This window comes from Ictidomys tridecemlineatus, chromosome 2 (genome assembly GCF_052094955.1).
Source record: "Ictidomys tridecemlineatus isolate mIctTri1 chromosome 2, mIctTri1.hap1, whole genome shotgun sequence".
Lineage (NCBI taxonomy): Eukaryota > Metazoa > Chordata > Mammalia > Rodentia > Sciuridae > Ictidomys > Ictidomys tridecemlineatus.
The window spans coordinates 229100506-229117452 of NC_135478.1; the positions used below are offsets into that span (position 1 = coordinate 229100506).

The window sequence follows — 16947 nt, forward strand, 5'->3', positions numbered from 1 at the left end:
CGGCTCCTGGAGGTGTCCACGGGGCGCTCTCGCTCTGGGCACCAGCCGCGGAGGTCCTATGCCCTGGCAGCCGGGCAGCTGTTCCGATTTTGCTGTCAGTACGCACAGCGCTCAGGTCTACGCGAATACGTGCGTGCACAACCGTCGCGCGGGAGCCGGGGCCGGGGCGGCGGAGCCCGCGCTCCCTCCCGCGGGACCGCGCTCCGGCCCGAGCGCGCGTGCCGGACGCGGGTCGCGGTGGCGTGTGCGCACGTCATATGGGCCGCCCGCCTCTCATTGGCTGCGGCCGCCTCACCAGACCCAGTGCGGACGGGCACGCGGGCGGGGCGGGGCCAGGCGAGGCCACGCCCCTGGGCGGTGCGGGCGGGCGGCGGGTAGGCCGGGCTGGGTCACGTGGCGTGGGGCCGTGGCCCGCTTTATATGCCGCGCGCCCGCCAGGCGCCGCGGCCGCACTTGGGCCGTCTCGGGCGCGCCGCCTCCTCTGCCGCTGCCCCGCCTCCTCTTGCCGCTCGCGGGTCTTGGCGGGTGCCCCTCGCAGGTACGCGAGCGCGGGGCCGGGGGCACTGGGGCCGGGGCGGGCCGCTCTGCGCTGGACGCCGGCGGGGCGGGGCCGGGCGCAGGGCGGGCGGGGGGCCGCGGCCGGCCTTTGTCTCCCCGGTGCGAGCGCCGCGGTGACTTCTGCGCGTCCTTCCTGCAGGAGCCCTCCGCGCGGCGGGCACCGATGCCCAGGCTGCACGACCACTTCTGGAGCTGCCCCTGTGCCGGCGCCGCGAGGCGCCCGAGCCCCCAGAGAGCCCGCGCCGCGAAGCCGGTGGCCGAGCTCGGAGACATGAGCGCCCCCGTGGCCCAGGCCGCGGGCGCAGACCCCTCGCCTAGGGGCTCGCGGGCGGGGGCGAGCGGCTGCGCCAACAGCTGGCACCATGACCTGGTGCAAAGGAGCCTCGTGCTCTTCTCGGTCGGGGTCGTGCTGGCCCTGGTGCTCAACCTGCTGCAGATCCAGAGGAATGTCACGCTCTTCCCCGACGAAGTCATCGCCACCATCTTCTCCTCCGCCTGGTGGGTGCCCCCGTGTTGCGGGACGGCGGCCGGTGAGTGCCCTTCTTGTTCTTGTGGGGCAGAACTGGAGATGTCCCTTCTGTCAGAGTCGCTTTGGTGGGCCATAAGGAACGTGTATTTGAAAATGGAACCACCCACAGATAAAATCTGGGCGTCCCGTGTTGTATTTAGGGAAAGGAAAGGGACCGGACAGAGTAGGGAGTCCCCGATGCTGGCCAGGATAACAGCTCTGAAGTTTGAGGAACCAGTGATGGAGATGAGGTCAGGAGATAATTGGCTGTTTGAGCAAACAGCTGGCCCGGATAGAGGAGTCCCAGCCCTGTAGTGTCCAGGCTAACCAGGAGCAGCTGTCACCCAAAGCTATCGCCGCAGGATTGGCCGCCTGAGAACTGGTGAGGCAGTGCTGCCAGGCTATTGGCTGTCCCAGCAGACATGCTACCCTGCTGGACAACTGAAAACAAACCCTCACGTGCTCAGGAGGCGGTTGCCAAGGGAGCAGCTTCCCAGCACTTCCTTCTGCAGATGGCCCTGGGCCTGGCCTGGAGCCAAGGCATCACCCATAACACCCCCTCCCACCAAGGGCACAAGAGAGTCCCTCCTTGAGAGTCTAGATTTGGGCACACCTGACCTGTCACAGAGACATTTTGGAACTCAACATGGGCCAGTTAGTGTGAACTGCCATTTTTGTTTTGTTTTGTTTTTTAGAAAAATTTCTTAGTTATCATTTAGCAAGTTTGTAAAATGGTGAATGATTGTGGCCCAGCCAGTCATTTAACATTCCTCTAGTCATGGAGCATCTGTTTATTGAAGACACTTGCAGATGCTTTCTGCAGCCTCACTCTGCAAGCTGTTGAACTTTGAAAGTGAGCAGAGCCAGCCCTGTCCTGAGGTGGTGGGGAAAACAAACTCGCTCTCAGTAACTCAGAACAGCGGGTACAGCATCAAGGGTGCTTTGTAGCTGACTTTTATTGACAGCTTCCTTAGGCTTTATAAGCTATGGCTCCATTTTACAGATGGGGAAGCTGAGTCACAGTTAAGTGTAATGTCCAGTGTACTGGCTGCCACAGCTATTAAGCCCTCTGCTCCGAGGCTCAGTACAGGGGCAAAAGTCTTGTTGTGGAGCTGTTTGTTTCAGCAAGGCAGGACACTGCCAAGTTTTCATCTGTATTTCAGAATGGTGGGATCCTGCTGTTCTCTAAACCTTTAAGTGATGGCTATACTAATTGAAAGTCCTTTTTGAAGAATTCCATGTTCCATATACATTTGACTAGTAGTTTCTTTGAACCAAAAGCTTCATCTTCAAAATGAAATTTGAATTTGTAATTGACTCTTCACGAGTTCCAGGAGTATCTGAAATGGTTTCTCATGCTCTTATCTGAATGTTTAGTTGAACCTACATCTCTTCACTGTGGAAGAACCTAAAAGCCTGAGATTTTCATGACAAGGGAAATGACAGCTTGTCTCCTGAGTTCCCATGCTTGGATGTGGTTTACTTGTGAACTCTGTCCCACAGTGCCACCCTGGCAGACCCAAACTGTGTCAAACTGTGATGTGACTTGGGGCCACCCATGTCCCGGGTGGACTGTAGGGAGTTTGTTCATCCCCCTCCTTTGTTTTGTGCATGCTGCTTCTCTTCTGGGAAGAGACCTTCCCATTGTCCAGAAGCTAAGACCCCAAGCTCAGGGATCTCTTCCTGCTCTGCCCTCCAGTTACATAATCATCAGCATTTCACACATGAGAAAACAAACACCAGGAGCCACGTCCATCCAAGGCCAACTGGGACTAGCAGCTGAGTTTCCTCTTTATGGGCCTGTACTTTCCACAGCTTGGGACTTAGGCCCCTGGCAGCCAAAGAAACAGAGTGTGATGGCCTTACATGCCAGTAGCCTCAGTCTCCTAGAGTAACTGCAAGAGCCCCTTTAAACTTGAGTCCACTGTCCCTCCGTGGGCATGGGACCCAGCTCCAGCGCTGGGTGGCTGCAGGAGTGTCAAACTGTGATGTGACTTGGGGCCACAAGTGTTCACGGAAGCTCACCTCTCCATTGTAAAACGGAGGTGGTATGTGGCCATTTCAGTTTTGTGCTTGAGGCAGACTGAATATTAGATACTGCAAGATCAGATATTATTATTAATATAGATGATTTAATCCTCTGCTTTTGATTCATTTCTAGGTTTATTGGGACGTGTTTAAAAAGCAGTGATTTTTCTTTTTAACTTTTCAAAATGGTGATCTGGATGGAAAGTACTGTAAAGTAGATATCATGTTCAAGCTGATGAACTTCCTAGAAACAGGCCTGGTCTGAGTGTTCCTGCCGACCACAGGGAAGCTGCAGTTTTCACCTGGTGTGTTCTTCCTTTCCACAGCGGTTGTCGGCTTGCTCTACCCGTGTATTGACAGTCACCTTGGGGAGCCCCACAAGTTCAAGAGGGAGTGGGCGAGCGTCATGCGCTGCATTGCCGTCTTCGTTGGCATCAACCATGCCAGCGCCGTATCCTTTCACCCACGTGCTGTGTCTAGAGCATGGTCTGGGGCTATGTCAAAGCATATCAGGACTTTTATTGAGTATTTAGTATTCATTATCTCATCCAAGTATTTTATTTTAAGGTATATTACATAGTTTTCACCTAGCGGGACTTTTAAGGTGCAAGTTCTAGCGTCCTTTATAGATCATTTCAGGAAACAGTTGACATAATACCAGAAGCAGGGTGGATTGCCAGATGCGGAGGCCACACCTGTAATACCAGTGGCTTGGGAGGCTGAGGCAGGAGAATTGTAGGTTCAAAGCGAGCCTCAGCATCTTAGTGAGACCTGTCTCAAAATAAAAAGGGCTGGAGATGTGTCTTAGTGGCTAAGCGCCTTTGAGTTCAGTCTTAGTAATCCACCCGCTCTGCAAAAAGAAGTAAGAGGTCCTCTCTTTCTCGGCAGTTATCATTTAGCTCCTGGGAGTTTGTTTTATCAGTTCACTTTATGTGTCTCCCTTGTCCTTCCAGCAGATGTGATGGCTCTCCTGGCAAAGAGGACTGCCCCAGGGTGTGGCTGTTGGCACCACATCTCACTAAGAGGTGTCTAAATTTGCCCCTCTGCCCACAGAAGGCCAAGGACAATTGTGGAAGGCCCCTGGCCTCTGGCACCCACAGGTGTGCTGTGTGCCACGCGCCGTGCATTTCTCAGGAAGGCAGTCCAGAGTTTACCGGGGAGCCCTAGGATTTAGGGTTTCTTTAGAGCAAGTTGGAGGGAATGATTTTTAGTGTTGCAGATTCTGAAGTCTGTTTTCCCCCTATTTAATGGTATATAAGAGAGTCCTGGTAAATCAGTTGACAAGCACAGCTGTAGCAGACTGGAGCCTGTTGAGCTGGGTGCCATATTGACTACGTGTCTGCTGTGGACGTGAAGGCCCGGCCTGTTCTCTTCAGACTGCTGAGAGGGAGATAAGGGGAACTGTAGATGCCTTCATAGCAAAAGTGTTGGCTGGCGGCCAAAATACCACCAGAATTTCATGCTCAGAAAGTTCAGAGAGAGAGAGAGTGTGTGTGTGTGTGTGTGTGTATGTGTGTATGTAGGGGGCAGTGCTGGGATGAAACCCAGGGCCTTAAACACGCTAGCCATGCCCTCTACCTTGAGCCACATTCCCTGCCCAAGAAAGCTCCTCCTTAAAGCTAGGTTTGCCTGGTGGTCCTGTGAAGATCTAGGGTCTGCTGGCTGTGTGGTTGTCATGGATGGGGAAGATTTATTGGATAATAAAGACTTGCACATAGCTCCTATGGTTTTTGATCTTATGGAAAAGTCATTAAACTTTTCCTTAACTTTGCTATCACCAGAAGTTGGATTTTGCCAATAATGTCCAGCTGTCTCTGACCTTGGCAGCTCTGTCCCTGGGCCTCTGGTGGACATTTGACCGTTCCAGAAGTGGCCTGGGACTTGGGATCACTATAGCCTTCCTAGCGACTCTGATCACCCAGCTTCTCGTGTACAATGGAGTCTACCAGTAAGTATGTGTCTTCAGGCTACTTGTGTGGACAGAAGGACCCATTATATTTAGGTATTTTCTTGTTTTATTTGGCTTTTGTGCTAAATTACAGATTTAGGTTTGAAATTCTCAAAACGCTGCTTACTCCCAACTCACATACTAAAAGCACACTGTCCGTACTTCCCGTAAGGAAAACTGAGTCGGGGCAGTGAGATGCGTCATTCCTGTGTTGGCACTTGGCAGCATTTTTGGCGTCTAGTATCCTCTATCACAGAAGATCTTTGGCCCGGAAGCCAGCGGGTGAGACTGACTGGGCGTTTTTCCTTCCAGGTACACATCCCCAGATTTCCTCTACATCCGCTCCTGGCTCCCGTGTATATTTTTCTCAGGAGGTGTCACAGTGGGAAACATAGGACGGCAGCTGGCCATGGTAAGTCTCCCACACTGGACACTGCCAAGTCTTGCTGGTAGAGTTGCTGTATGTGGTACATTGTATTTTGTGCTGATGTGTGTCTAGTTCAGAATCATTAACAACAATTATTGAGAAAAGGTTATGAAAGCGGGAATGATACTTGGGTACTTCTTTACCAAATTATAAAGTTTCTGTATTTTTCGACTCATAATGTCTGTGCTAGAAAGAAACCATTGAGTCTAGTGCAGCCCTTCTCCTTGCACGGGTGCCTCCCCTCAGCTGTGGACTGACTGCAGCTCAGGCTGGGCCAGTGTGCAGACCAGGGGACAGCTTGGATAGGCGGGCACTCCCTTCCAGGGGACCTGTGGACTTGGGCCCGCCTGGGATGGCGTCACTCGGAGCAGGATGCTCATCGAGTGATTGCCCTCTGGGCAGGCTGTCCATCTGCTCTCCAGGAAGAGAGGAAGTGCTGCTCAGAGCATTTCCCGAGAGTTGGAAAGGACGATTAGTGGTCACCTTCAGGAGGTAAAAACTGGCATTTGAACACTTCAATTAAAGCAAATGGGGACATTTAAATGTTGTTTCAAGATGACTTTGACACAAGGGCTTAAGTAAAGTGAACTAAAAAAAGCAACTAGAACCATTGTTCTCAGAGATAAACTCTGGCTTTCTCAAAACTTATCTTGGTGCTTTATGCTATTTTTGGAATGGTACGTTTATTTATATGAGCTGATGGCCATTCGTGAGAGCTGAACTTGAAGGCTACTTTGTTATTTAACAAAAATAGAAATCAGTTTAAAAACAATAGAATTTGGAGTATTCTATTGGCTTCTGAATCTAAAACGTCTCTCTTCTGGTCTGGTTGGTTGTTCTCCACTTAGCTGCCAAAACAGAAAGTACTCCATGGAGAAAGCTGTTTCTCACGACCCCTCATGGAGAGTCAGGACTCTGCCTCAGTGGATGCACATAGCCAGCCCCTTCCTTCACCTTCAGCACCTGTCCCTGATACCACCTCTTAGTTCCGAGAGCAGCTGGGCCACTTGTAACCGCTGGTGTTTGGAGATTCTTATTTTAGTAGTCTTGGACAGAGAATCCCTGGGAAGACTTTTGGAATAAGACAGCCAAGCTGACCAGCAGCTGAACAGTAGTCACGAGTTGGCTGCTGCTTCAGGAAGCTGTCCTGGTGCCATGTCTGATGGTGAAGGCTTTGAGTCAGTTCTAGGAACTAAGCACTCGGGTAGAGTAGAAGTTTCATGGTATATCCATGTCCTCAACATCTAGAAATTGAGGAAACATTTTTAAAAAGTAGCATAAATGCAAAGTTTTGAAGATGGTCCTACTGCGTGACCCTTGCAGTGAGACTGCTGTGTGTTTCTTGGTCTCTTAAAACGCCTTCCTGTTCTTACTGGGTCCCCTCCTTTAAGAGCATTTGCTACCTGCAAGGACGCCTTGCCCAGCAGCTCTCAAGCCCTGTGCTCTCCAGCGGGCTACAAGTTTCTTCTATTTGGAATTTTTTGTTATTTTTCCTAAAAGTCATTTTCCTTTGGGTCCAAAAATATACCTCAAGCGTTCGTCCTCAGCCCATGTGTTTAAAAGAAAGTGAGAGTGTTCAGCACTCAGCATCTGTGCTTGCTGTTTGTACTTTATTTTTTTTCTCAAGAATGAGGCTTCAAACTGCTGCCTGTTGGCCACCTACCCGCATCCAGATTGCCTTTCCTGTCCCTGGTTCCTGTTGACCCAGCTCCCGCCACTCGGGATGAGAGCTGTGGTTGCCCTTGAGGCTCACATTTACGGAGTACTTGCTGCTGTGTGAGATACCGGGCTGTGCACTTTCCTTGTTAGCTAATGAGCCCCTGTTACTCAATACTTTAAAGTAGAAATTTTTATTAGCCCATTATAAATGGGGAGCTTTTCACCCATGTGGGTGGATTTGAGCCACACTTCTCATAGGATACCAAATGCCATTTTAACTTATAGCTCATGACTGTCCCTCCTCCTCCAAATAAGTTTTAAAAATCTCTTGGTAGCCTAGACACTATGTTGCCATTAAAAATACATTACATTAGGCAGTGCTGATGAAGGTCAAGTCATGGTCTGTCTGGCCACCTGCTGTGTTCTCCATAGTCACCTGTGTTCTTACACTAGGCCAGACCTAACTTCGGTCTCCTGTAGACCATGGATTCTGAATTGTTCCCTGTTGTTTATCAGTCAGTGCATTGGCAGGTGGTAAAATGTGACAGCAGTGTCATTTCTAGGTTACTGGCAAGAACTTGTCCTTTCTTTTCTCTCAGTTGAAGTTTGTTCAGAACCTCCCTCATGTCCCCGTTCACAGTATCTTCTTCAAGTCACCATTGGATAAAAGTTAGGAGCTCCCTAGAGCTTACACATCATTGCCATGCCAAAGCCACCAAGGGGGCGTTTCCAAGACTGTTTCTGACTTGTCTCTTCTATGAGGCAGCCTCAGAGTTTTCTGGCTGAGAATCCTAATGTGTGGTACCTTGCTTTCGAAGCATGGTGCCTGGGTGGAGGGGGAGGGAGCAGAGTAGAGGGCACTGGATGCAGAGAGGGGCAGTGTGCTGAGCCGCCTCTGCCCTCGGAGCAGCTGTCTGGCCTCAGGAGAATTTTTAGGTCTCTCTGGGTCTGCTCATCTAGTGGTCCTGTACTGAGGTTTTACATTTTGCCTGCAATGATGATGATCCAGGGGTCTGGTGAGGGTCACGTGAGAAAGGATGGGGAGATGTCATTTGGCGTTCCAAAACCTGACCTGTCCCAGATGTCTGTACTGACAGACTGCTGGCAGACTGCAGCCTCAAGTGAGCAGGCTGACCTGAAAGGGACAGTCCTTAGCCCCACTTTGGGAGCACCTGTTGCCAAGAGCATCTCCACGCCTCCGTGGTGCTGAGTACACGGGTGCGGCCCTGCTCCTCTTGGTGTCTCACACTCCTACAGCCTCCTGAGAGGGCTCTGGCAGCTCACCCACCTGCAAGGTGGAGCCAGACTGAGTGCAGGTAGCAGGTAGGCACAGGTGGCTGTGGCTGGCAGGTCAAAGGAATTTTTGCCTTTCACCTTTTAGGGCCTAAGTAGGATATTAACTCAGAGGTTATTTACACACAGCACTCAATTTTCCTTTTTTCTTTCTTTTTCCACATAGGGTGTTCCTGAAAAGCCACATAGTGATTGAGCCTTCAAACCCACTGATTCCGAAAAATAAGCAAGATTTGGAAAGAAAACTGTTTTAGTGGGTGGTGATGAAGATTTTTTTCCTAAATACTCTATTTAGATTGGGCTGAGGACAAATGACTCCTGGAAGAAATGTTCACCTAGTCTAGCATAGCAAAGTGGAGACAGTAACTACTTACCTTGAAGTCTTACCTTGACCCACCACACCCACACCTGTCTGCTCTGGAGCATCCATGGCAGGCTGTGGGCGGGAGTCCAGGCAGGGGCATTGTCCCAAGTATTAGATATCATTCATGTTTTAAAAAACAAGTTGCCATATTTCAAAGCCTGGAACTACAACTTGATTACCAACTGTCAGTTTTGTGTCCATGCCCAAAGGAAACAGGTTGATGGTGCTTGACAGATGAAGTATGGTGTAATAGGAATATTTATCCAAAAGGTTTTTAAAATAGGGTTGTGTAAAAAAAAAAAAAAAAGCAGCAAGTGTAGGGAGGTGGCTGCCCGAGTGGCTGGCACTGGTGGCACCTGGCCTGGCTCACGTTCAGTGCTGCAGTGACCCACCATGCGGTCACACACCTCTGCCTGTCACCAGAGTGGACTGCGCTTTTCATTCTGCCGGCAGAATCCTGTGTAGACAATCTTCCCGAGAGCAATGGCAGTAAGAGGTCCTGATTCCACTGTGACATGGGAGGTTTCACCTCAGCTCACCAAGTTTTATCCAAAAACCAGAATCCTCTAAGAGTGAATACCTGTCTGCCACGTATTTCAATCTTAGCCAAAATTGTTTGCGTCTTTGTTACTCCAGAGTAGCGAGGACTGTTTTTCTGCAGCCCTATGGAACTTGCAATCTGTGATTGCCTTGTAGAAGAGCACGTCACCGCACTGCACGCGTGGTGTTCTGAATGCTGGGTGACGGCTGGGAGCACAGTGTATTCGTGTAATGGCATAGACCATATCAGACCTGATTTGCAAGTATTGGGTCTCAAACTTCAAGTGCAATGTATATGAAAACCAATCTGAGCCTTGTATCCTCTTAAATATTTATTTTTTTTTAACGTGGGATGTTCGAGAGAAGGGTTCTCCATGCATTTCAGTGCGCACCGCGGCCGAGCTCAGCAGCGCTTCCCAGCGTGAAGTCTCTTCACTAGACCCTTCACTGAGCCCTCGTCCTCTGACATACTCCGGTTTTGTGGGTTTAGTAATTTTTACTTACCAATTTACCTTTTTTGTATTTTGCAACCTAAGTGTTTGGTTTGTTTGAGTTCTGTGGTAGTGAGGGCTGCAAGACCCCTTTAGAAGAGAAGGCACAGCAGGAGGGGCGTGGGCTCATGGCCCAGGACAGGCACACTTGGTTTCGTTCATGTGCTGATCCTCAAGGGCTCCTTCTGTTTATTTTGTTTTGAGGAAAATGTCTTGGAGTAAATTCTAGGTTTCTGAAGCTAATTTGTTTTAGAGGAATTTTGTTTAAAAGCAAATGGACCATTCTGAACTTTGGAATGATCCCTTATACATTTTATGAAATTGAAAACAAATGATTAGTTATGAAAACATTTTTCAATGAAGTTGTCAGCATTTTATGCAAACCAGAGTTACTAGATGAAAGCAGTAAGTGAATCTTTAAAATATACTTGATCATGTATAAACAATAAGTATTTTTTTTCTTCAACTGGAAATAAATCTCTTAGAAATGATGTAGCCAAAAAATGTGAATCTGAAGAATTTTTTTGCCAATAGTTTATAGCAGATATATTGAACCAAAGTGATTTGAATTTGTAAAAATGTAAAATAGTATGAACACAACTTGCACTATGCCATATTTGAACATCTAGTGAGATTCACATTCATACTGTTTTCAACATTGTGTTCCTTTTGCATTCATTTTTTACTTTTATTAAAGGTTCAAAACCAACTATTGTATTTATGGGTTCTTTTTTTTTTTTTAAAGAGGGATTCATATCTTGTCTAGGTGTCAGAATTTGACATGGAAGGCTCTTATCGATCTTTAGACTATGGAATCCCAGCATAACCTGTGGGATGTTTCTGAGCCCGCCGCAGTCCCCTCTCCACTGGTGCGCCCTCTCATCTGGGGATTAGAAGTGGGTGGCCTGACATAAGGGCACTTGCCCTGACTCCGGGCTCCTTGCTCCTGGTGCTTGCTCTTGGATTAGGACAGGTGGGATCTCTGCAGCTGCAAATCTTTCCAGAAAAGCAACTGTGTAGCCTCCCAGAACATTTGCACAACCCCCTGGGGATGGAGTCCAGGCTTTGTGGCTGCTAGGCCAGCAGGACCCTTGAGCCACACCCAGCTCTGCTCTACACATGCAAGACAGCTGGTCCAGGTGATGCTGCACACATTTCCCTCTCTACCTCTGTAGACTCCACCTTTTTGCCTGAGAGGAATCTAGTCCAACAGAGAAGGCCCACTTTGAGCACATCTGAACCCGTGTTTTAGAAGTTAAAAGTTTCCTGAAACATTTCTGGTCTTTGAGCAAATAAATTATGAAGTGAGGCACATGGTCCCAAGGGACTCTGCTTTGCTCCTCATGTTGTATGAGCAAAAGCTGGGTCACTAGGCTCACGGTTGGCTGACGGGCGGCTTTACTTAGCCAGCATTCAAAGGCACCATGGTCACACGTAAGGACTTGGAAGACTCCACTGAGTCTAATCAAATCATTCCGTGGCCTGCAGTGCCCCCACTCTTGAATTATTGGTTGCCTGTATCTTAGTAGCAATGATACAGGAAAGAGGGACCATTTAAAATTTAAACTTGCCTTTTCTCCTTCACGTTGAAGTAGACAATCTGCCCATTTCCTGAGTCTCAGATCCTCCGCAATGAGTTAACTATATAACAGATGAAGTCTAAAATAGGTTAGTATTGTAAAATCTCAAGGAAATGCTACTGTCTGGCCTCAGCAGATGTGCATTGAGAAGTCTGGCTGTGCTGAGCTAATTCACCACTGTGCTTGGACTTGGAGGGAGGTGGGCCACCAGAGAGGCTCTGTTGACCCCCAAATGGAGAGAAATATATGCAAAGAAAGGTAAGAAACGCAGGGGGTGAGAAATCTTGAGTCCTGATACCTGAACTCAGTGCTCCATGGATTTTCTCTGTAAATCTTTGTAAGATTCACACCAGAATTTCTTAACATTTATAAAAACGCCTACTAGTACCTGGCACAAGAGAAACTAAAGTTTTTCTTCTTACCCTGAAATAATGCCATTCTTTGGCCTTTCCCACCGTAGATCTGTTGTAGTGGAAAGGAAAAGGTGCAGGATGTGACAAGAGGCTTCTCATTGCCACTTTTGCTTCCTAGGGTTTCTGGGTGCCATGACCCCTTCCTCCCACCTCTCTCTACAGTTTTTGTTGGGTCCCAGGCTCTGCACATCCCCAAGTTCAGGAACATAAAGATGAAAGTTCCACATCACGTCTGGAGGAGTGGTTTTCTAGCTCTGCGCATTTTCCTGTTTTGGCAAGTTTTTCACTGAGTTGTTTCTTCCCACAGCCTGGAACTCCACCAGACGACCATCCCTCACTCTGCTGTCACACAGAATCTCCCATGGCCTCCTTGGGCTGCAGATTTGTAACTGTCTCTCACCAATGTCCCCAGCACTCTGCGACCTTGCAAGGGAGGCAGTGGCACCTTTTCTTATCCTGTTCTGGTGCCCAGACACAAAGCCCGGCCCTAATCCATACTAAGACTCTTGAAGGAATATTGCGTAAATGATGTCATTTACTCCTTCATCTGCTTCCCAGAGGCAGGCACGCTGGCTGGCTGCTGTCACATTTCACTGCCAGCAGCCCACTAGTCACCTTCTGCCCTGTGGACTCCAGGCCACTGCGGATAAGACTAAATCCTCCACATCACTTGGGAGAGGCCCATGGAGAGCTCTGCAGGCCCCTCCAGGTCAGAGCTGCATCTCAGCAGGGGCACTGCTCCCCCTGCCTGGACTGCCCTGTCATTGCATGGGCCCTGTCCGTGTGAGTGGGCACTGCAGCATGTGGGACTGCTCTTCCCCAGGAAGGGAGCTACATTGGCTTTAGGCCGTCCACAGCCTCCTGCCTCGCTGCCCCCCGGGCACAGTGCCTGCCAGGCTGGCAGCTCTGGTGCCACAGCCCCAAGAGCAGTGGATGCTTGGGCAGCACTGGGTGCTGACTGCATGAACATCCTTGGAGGCTTCTGCCTGCCGCCTGCCCTTCCCACATGAACACTCAGCCTTGAACTTTCATCCTTTGGAGGAAAAACATGGCTCCCTTCAACAGGTGATGTCTTGTTGCTTTCAGACATGCCCTGATTTTCTTTCATACCCAGGGAGCCGTCCCCCATGCCAGTTGGTACAGCTGATTGCACATCAGTCACAGTGCAAAGCCCCGACCAGGGTAGGGCGAATGTGAGCAGAGCAGCTGCAAGCAAAGTTTGCAGGTGGAGATGGCACTGGGGGGGGGCGGCCCTGGAACAGCTTGGTTCCTGGTGAGTCACTCCCTGCACCTGGCTGTGCCATGGGGGAGAGGCGGCGGGTCCCCTTGAGCTGAGGCTATGCTCATTCATGTCCTTCTGAACATCTAACCGGCTGCAGGAGCCAACTGAAGAAAGGTCAGCTTGCCAACAAATCTTCTGAAGGAGCAATCACACAGTCCCACATGCCCAGCAGGAGGGTCCCCTGTATTGCCTCCTGCCATGAGCAGAAACAGGTGTTGAGTCCTTAGAAGCTGGGTGCCTGGAAGCCCTTCCCTAAGGGTTCTCATATGTGAGACTTGGCATTGCTTAAGGTATTTGCAGTTATTCAATTGCTCATTGGGAAGCATGTCACCGAAGGCTCCCTGTGTGCCAGAGCCATGGTGTGTGCTGGGTGCCCGGGTAGGACCTGGTAGGAATCCACCTGGTCACCAAGGAGATGCAGGTGTGTGTCTGGAGACTTCAAGCTCTCCTGGGGCACTGTTTCTGAGCATCTTAGTAACCCCAACCTTCCCCATATTTTATATTTTAAAGAAAGATATGAACAAAGCAAGGAAAGAATACAATGGAGGAAGGGAGGGAGGGGCGGAGAGAGGGGCTGAGTCCGATGTCCAGGACTCAGAGGCTGGGCATGCTCAAAACCGTTTTTAACATAAAATAGCCGTAGTCTCAAACCCAGTACCCGACAAGATTTGGCTGTTGGTTAAGAGCATGGAGCAGCCTCAGGCCCTCGGATGGTGCAGCTGGTCGAGAAAGCTCCCTGCCACACGGTGCTGGCCTCCAGCTTCTCTCCTCAGTGGAGGTCCCTTGTCTGGGGACCTTGATCTTCACCCTATGTACGGGTTAAATTTCGTATCTCAGAATGTCACCTTATTTCATAGGGCATCCAGGCCAGGCACTGCCCACACGAGGCATCTGGGCCCATCTGCTTCCAGGAGAGCAGGCAGAGCAGTACGGGGCCATGTGGTGACTCTGGGCAGGTGGCGAGAGAAGCCGCTCCAGAGCAGCCCAGCAGACAGGGCGACTCTGCCTGGGCTCTTGGACCCCCAGCAGCAGCAAGCTCCCCGGGAGGTATGTCCTGGGGTGACTGTGGGTCGGGTCACTTCCCCACCCCAAAGCTGCCACAGAAACAGTGAGTCCCCAGCTCAGAGCTTCAGCAGGTCCAGAAAGGACAGGAGGAGCCAGGTGTGGGTGCTGAGCAGGCCTGCACAGGACATTTCAGCCACCAGTCAGGCGGCCTGAGGGTGGAGGAGTGTCCACCACAGACCAAGGACCTCGCTTCTCGCACAACAGCGCTATACAGCCAGCCACATGCTGTTGTACAGGCCAGAGTTTAAACTGTGTTACCACCTGCGATCCAGAGGCCCGTCGCTGGGATCCAGCAAAACCAGTCAGCAAAGGCCATAGTGAGGAGCCTGGAGCAGCTTTGACCAGCACAGCTGCACAGGAAGACGGGGGCCAACAACGACTTTGAGGCCTTATAGGAAGGGGGATGAGGGCAAGGGCTGAGGGTTGGCTTGCAGAGAGCTTTTCACAGCTGCCAAAGCAGGAGCCCTGGACCAGCTGAGGTCTGCCCTTCCTCTCTCAGGGCCGTCAGGCCTTGTCTCCCTAGGAAGGCGGGAGTTTCAGCCCAGCACCAGGTAGTTCTCCACCAGACCTGGAATCCAAGGGATGGCTCCAAGCCAAGGAGACCCCACGTCTTCAATCCTGTTTTTAGCCCCACACTAGGCAACGGTGGGGACTCTCAGCTCTTGCTCCACTTGGACGTCCCTGTGGTAAGCAGTGTCGAGGCCAACACTTGTCCACACGTTCTCTGAATTCGGAATGTCGGCAGGTCCACTGTAGGCTCACGTGTGTGTAACTCGTTTTGAGCAGGTGCTGGGAAACCCCCTCTCGAGGGTGTGAAAAGCCAGGACACATCATCCTGACTCGCTCTCCACGATGGCCAGGGGTGTTTTGGGTCAAACGAGCACCGTCATCTCGGTCCTTGCCTTGAAAGCCCTGAGGGTCTAGTCCCCAAGAGCTGAGATGGAGCTGGATCCAGGGTGCTGTGGCTTGGACGACACCATTCTACCTCACACCAAAGCCACCTCTCCTCTGGGGTGCCAGCGCCAGGCTTCACATGTGCAGGGTGCCAGGGAGCTTGGCTCTAGCCCAGGGGAGTAGAGGGCCAGACCCAAGTGAAGCAAACCCGTCCCAGCCATTAGGGCACCAAGTCAAGATCTTGCCGCAGCGGGTGGAGGCTGGTCTTCCAGAGAAGGCTCTGGGAGTCAGGCAGGTTGCCATGGTCTCTTCCTGCCTCTTCTCAACAAAACACCACAGAGTAGGTAATTTAAAGGCAGTGTAGCTCAATTCCCACAGTTCCGGAGCCCGGGAGGTCCAAGGCCAAGGCATCCGCAGCTTCAGGTTCTCGGGAGGGTGATGGCGATGGTGCCTCCAGAGCCCTGACCCCACAGCAGAAGAGGGAGGGAGAGTGCTGGTGCTGCGCCAAGTCCCTTTCACAAGAGCCTTCATCCCAGCCTCGGGGACAGGGTGCTCAGGGCTGCCTGTCGACACCATCACGCTGGCAAACGAGTCTCAACACGGAGCAGAGCAGAGCTCTTGCAGTTACCCAGGGAAACTTACTAAGCACAGGGACGAGGAAGAGCCCTCCTGAAGCTAGAGTTCAGACACCACGGAGCGGTGGGCAGCACTCAGTGGATGGTGCACCTTGCTGGGTGTGGAGCCTCCCCCACACACTCCACCATAGAATCCAACGCCATCTCTGAGCTACTGTGTGGATGGAGTGTCCAGGTTCCCCCCAGTCCATCTCCCTGGACAAAAAGCTAAAAGTTGGTGCAGAGCACAGGTCGGGAGCCTGGGCAGGGGTCCAGGAAACCCTTACTGGTGCGGAGGGTAAACTGAGGCATGCCCGACTTCCGCCCTGGTCAGACGCTGACCCTCCCAGCCTCTCCAGTCAAGCCCTCCTGCACCAACCCTACCCCACTTCACCTCTCCTCCACCTCCCAGCCACACCCCAGACCCCCAGCCATGCCCCAGACAGCACCGTAGCTCCACCCAGCTCCACACCCAACCACCTCTCAACCCACTGCCCTGGAAGGAACTCACAGGCCCAAGGAGTGAGAGTGACCCTGAACGGACTTCCAGTTCCTTCTCTGTGGCAGGATGGACACTGCTGACCAGTTCAGGCAGACAGCCCCTTCCCAGGACACCCCCAGACTGTCTTGATGGAGCTGAACCGAGACTGCGCCACATGGGGGCAGCTCTGGGAAGGCATGACTCCTGCCCAGATCCTACCCTGGGCTGCAGGCACCCCTGACCCCTGAGCAGGAGCACAGCCCAGCCAGTGGGCCCACCAGAGGTCTCAGGGAGGCTGGGGGAGCTGCAGAGACCCACGCCAGCAGAATGCATGGATGGCCATGACCATCTGCAGAGGTGAAGCCAGGATTTCTTTCTTCCAGTGTCCTTGCTGTGGGTTGGCTAATAATTGAAACTAACTCTAACGTCTTCTCATCATGAAGACTTTCAGAACCCCAAATTTTCAAGAAAGATATTGAGTCATCATTGTCATTACCAATTTATAATTTTCTTTTTTAAAAAAGTTGGTTGGGGGGAGGGGCTAGGACTGTGGCTCAGTGGTAGAGCGCTTGCCTAGAATGTGCGAGGTGCTGGGTTCGACCCTTAGCACCACATAAAAATCAATAAAATAAAGGCATGTGTCCAACAACTAAAAAAAATATTTTTAAAAAAATCGGTGGCTTCTACCGCACAAGATGCCCACATCCTGGTCTCTGGAACCTGTGAATGTCACTTTTTTTTTCTCCCAGAGCTCGAGATTGATCCTAGGTCCTGGACCGGACAGTGGGAGGGTGTCCTGCCC

The 16947-nt window shown here is 51.2% G+C and overlaps 1 protein-coding gene across 1 annotated transcript; it reads left to right on the top strand.

Annotated features, from left to right (window-relative positions):
• The first annotated feature begins 381 nt into the window (after window positions 1–381).
• Insig1 (insulin induced gene 1) lies at window positions 382–10525 on the top strand. Its single transcript, XM_078040904.1, has 6 exons — window positions 382–538; window positions 698–1088; window positions 3421–3545; window positions 4876–5042; window positions 5355–5454; window positions 8588–10525. Exons 2-6 carry the CDS (start codon window positions 722–724, stop codon window positions 8615–8617), a joined length of 789 nt encoding a protein of 262 aa, XP_077897030.1. The 5' UTR covers window positions 382–538; window positions 698–721; the 3' UTR covers window positions 8618–10525.
• The last annotated feature ends 6422 nt before the right edge of the window (window positions 10526–16947 follow it).

Coding starts and splice junctions, on each gene's coding strand:
- Insig1 (XM_078040904.1), top strand. CDS start 722: ATGCCCAGGCTGCACGACCACTTCTGGAGCTGCCCCTGTGCCGGCGCC. Junction 3,546..4,875: donor GCATCAACCATGCCAGCGCC/GTATCCTTTCAC, acceptor TGCTATCACCAG/AAGTTGGATTTTGCCAATAA. Junction 5,455..8,587: donor TAGGACGGCAGCTGGCCATG/GTAAGTCTCCCA, acceptor TTTTCCACATAG/GGTGTTCCTGAAAAGCCACA.